General features: G+C 33.7%; 1 protein-coding gene across 1 annotated transcript in view; it reads right to left on the bottom strand.

The window, feature by feature from the left end:
* ndufa10 (NADH:ubiquinone oxidoreductase subunit A10) overlaps positions 1-2399 on the bottom strand; it is a 14075-nt gene extending 11676 nt beyond the window's left edge. The window contains exons 1-2 of the mRNA XM_086091833.1: positions 2235-2399; positions 674-842 (exon numbers count right to left, since the gene is read on the bottom strand). Coding sequence (XP_085947959.1) covers positions 674-842; positions 2235-2309 — 244 coding nt within the window. The 5' untranslated portion in view covers positions 2310-2399. The remainder of the gene's footprint in view (positions 1-673; positions 843-2234) is intronic.
* Positions 2400-4034: the final 1635 nt, after the last annotated feature.

The following is a 4034-nucleotide window of genomic DNA, read 5'->3' on the forward strand; positions in this document are numbered from 1 at the left end:
TATCCGATCAAATATATATCAAATTCCTCGACAAAGCATTACGTAGAGTAAAAAAGAGCGTAGCCAAATTGTGTCAATTGTCTTAATTTCTTTATTTGAATAAAGGTATCCCAAACATTATACCATTTCATCTTTTAGTATCTTTTACGTGCTACCTCACAAAACCAAAACATTACCGTACTTTCTGCGATATAAAACTAAGATGTTGTTTCATTTGACAACATACCTTTATTTCAGAATTATTATTAATTTGTCAGTTTATCACCATTAAAAATATGAAAATTAAAAAAAAAAAATCTCTTTTTGCCTGATGCCGATCAGATGAAAATTACATAATTTGGTTCCAATTAATGTATTCTTTTTGTTTGTACTATTTTGTACTCGGGAGTGCTTACATTTAATTCTGACTTGAGGTTTACACAATAAATGTTATCCTAATTTTGTTTGTTTTAGCACTTTTTGTTTGCTCAAATTAGCTTCTACAATGGAGTGTATAAACCTATTCCAAAAAAAATTATTTATTAAATTATCATACTTTAATTAATTTAATTATCTCAGCTAAAATATATACTGGTATATTGCAGACCTGTTATTATTTGATTTACAGAAGTCTAACTTCAACTAACGGAGCCTTACTGATCTTTACATAACCATATGAACACAGACAAATTACCTAGCTTGTTGGCCAGATTCTGTGCCACAGCTCCTTTGCCCGACGCCAAGTTGCCATCCACAGATATAATCTTGCTGTACTGTTTTAAGCGAGGTGTGGTCCTTTCGCCCAGTGCATAAGCCAACCAGCCATACTCCAACCTCCTCGCCGCTGTCATGTGTATGGACGCCTTGGATGACAAAACAAGCAATGCAGGTAATGGCTTCAAGTGGGGGAGGAATGTGATGACAATTTTTGAAACAGTATTTTCAACTTATTGCACTTAATGGTTCGAATAATTTATTTTTTTCCCCTAGGGGATGCCCATGTCTAGCAGATGTATGATGCGAATAATTATGCTAATAAGGTTCTGTTTTCAGTACATTTACATTGTTGAATTTTACTAAATATTTGTAAAACTATAAATTAATGTATGATAGCCTGCAGAGACCAGAAGAGTAGCCCATGAGCCTGTTCAAAAATACCTCACCAGTAATGGGACATTATTTTCCAAAGTGATCATGTGAAAAACTACAGTGATGCACATGATATTTATATTTTTCCTAATTTCTGTATTCTGTAAATCATTAATGATCGATGTTTTCACATAAATGAATACAATTATTAATTACTAAACAATAATAATAACATTTTTAATGTAATTGGAAATTTGTTATTTCAGAAGTTTGCATCAAATTGGTAGCCCTGTGCATTAATCAATAGCCAAGAAATAGCTCTCAATTTCAGAAAGGGTTGGGACCCATCTTTTCTTTTCTTTTTCTTTTTTTGGGGGGGGGGGGGGGTTTAATCTGGGAGCGGCATGAGAAATCTTTCTCCAGTTTGTGATATTTTCCTTTTAAGTCCTATTACCTATATTTCTCAGCGCATGCATCTTAACGAGACAAATTTAACAACAACAAACAAAAATTCTGGTCAATATCATTCCTGACAGTGGAACCATTGGCAACCATGCCTGTATGTTTTACATGGATTACTGTGGATTGGTATAATTAATGTATTGTTGCTGTTTTTATTACAGTATTTGCATTGTTGTTGTTGTTATTATTTTACCATTATTATTTTTTCCTCTTCTTTTTCTCATATTCTCTTTTTTATTATTCTTTTACTCTATGATTATATATGGACCCCCCTGGGTATGGAATAAAGAACAAAGAATAAAGGGCAAAAAGAATAACAAAAACAACTATTACTAATACTAAATCATTTTAATATAATATTCAAATAAAGCAACCATTATTGTGAATTAAAAACCATATGCTGGGGACGCAAAATGTAAACAAAGTAGGTTAAGATTAAATTCACTTTGCCATGTCTTCATCAAAACGACACATTTAGCGACATATCTAACCCTATAGTCACGACGAGAGCCGTTGCAAAAGGTAATCAAAGGCCATAAGTAACTTTTTAATAATATGTTGCAATTGTCCACTTTAATCTCACTAAACCTGCGGCATTAGCTAGTTAGCGTCAGCCTGTCGTGCAGCTAGCCTGCAAATTTAGCATGTCCTTGTAGAAGCGAATCACCAAACAGACCGGCAGTTCGTGCATTTTGTGTCCGTACCTTCTGAATAACATTCGCTGTTTTGACAGAGATTGCCACCGATGGGAAGACCAACCGGATCGCCCTCAGGGCCATGATCAACTGTCCTCCAGAACCCCTCCGACCTGACCTGAAAACACACAGCTAACGCGTCACTGAATTAAACGTCACACGACGGGGGCCTTACACAAGTGTTGTCTCAGTCGATATACGTAAAAAGGTAGCTAATCACCGCCTGATTTATATTGCAATTTTTAACGTTTATTTGACAAACTGTTTCTTAAAATATATTTACTATTAATCATTTGTAAATGAGCGGTATTTAATTATGTAGCCTAGGCATTTTCAGCGTTCTAAAATGACTTTTTTTTTTACAGGATGAGATGGGTGCCTCTTTCTTTTCACCTACAGGGGGTAGTATATATCTATGTATCTATCTCAAAGGCAGCCCAACAGAATGCTTCTGTAACAATCCAAAAAAAGGAAAGTAAAAGGATAATTTATTTTTTATTTCACAGTGCGGTTTGAGACAACAGGTAATAAATATTGGTGGACCATGTAAACGACATTATTTTAGTTTTTGTTGTTAATTGTTTTGCAACAGACACAGACAGTAACTCGAAAAAAACTATGGTTGTCTACAACCTCATCTCCAAAGGTTTAGATGTAAATATACTATTTAAAACAATCATATTAAAAGTAATAAGGTCATCTTGAGTTAATTGAGGGGTCAAAAAACTGAACCGATGGAATTCATTGCTGATGTGGACTAGCACGCCAGCTGATATAAATGAGCCAATAATTTGTTTTCACTCTATTTTAATGTTTTTTCAATATTCTTTCCTCTTAATTACAAAGCAATTTTCCTGCTATATATTGTTGTTGTTGTGATTATTATTATTATTATTATTAATTAATATACTGTACACACACACACACACACACACATATATATATATATATATATATATATATATTTTTTTTTTTCATTTATATTTATATTTTTTAATTGTATTTTTTTATATATCCGTTTTTATTTTCACTTTTAGTCATTTATTTGCCGGCTATTCATTTATTTATTTAGTTGTTTTGGTCCTCCATACTGAGCTTGGAGCTAATACAAATAGCAAAAAGGAGGAAGTAATTGGAATCTTCCATTGCACTACTGTTAGCTGTCAGATGATGGCAAACAGTAGGCACTCCGACCAACACTACTACGCCTACAAATCGGTATGAACGTGTTTTTAGCTGTTGTTTGTCAAATTACCACCCTGTTAAATTGTGCTCTTTTTATTTATTTTGTAGCTTCCTGAGAAGAAATATGCTCGGGGTTATAACGAAGACGTCGGAGACAAAATTATTTGGTTCAAGTGAGGAAAAACACCTTCTGCACTTGCCAGCGACCAATCAGCTCGCAGCGTGAAATGTTATCTTGTCTCCGCTTGTACATACCATTATGTATGTATTAAAAGAATAAATGTTCTCATACACATTCAAAATGTGATGCTGGAGGGTACTTGTGCACGCTGATCACTTCATTAGGGACAGCACTAATGAGATCCATCATATGCTCATTTTCAGAAGTAATAATTTAACAAAGTTTGTTATTGTGGCTGTACATCTTAAAATATTTTTTTTTCACTCACGTTACTGAATGAGGTCATGAAATTATAGTTGTGTAAATAAATGGACTGCTTTTTATATAGCTCTTTATTTACACTATGTGGTGCCCAAAATGCTTTACAAAGGCCACTATATGTTGGCCAGCTGCAGAAATATAAAACAGGTTATTTCGTGTTTTGCAGCAATGAGACATTTCTT

Source organism: Leptonotus elevatus, chromosome 12, assembly GCF_054856555.1.
Source record: "Leptonotus elevatus isolate MCC_2025b chromosome 12, RoL_Lele_1.0, whole genome shotgun sequence".
Taxonomy (NCBI): domain Eukaryota; kingdom Metazoa; phylum Chordata; class Actinopteri; order Syngnathiformes; family Syngnathidae; genus Leptonotus; species Leptonotus elevatus.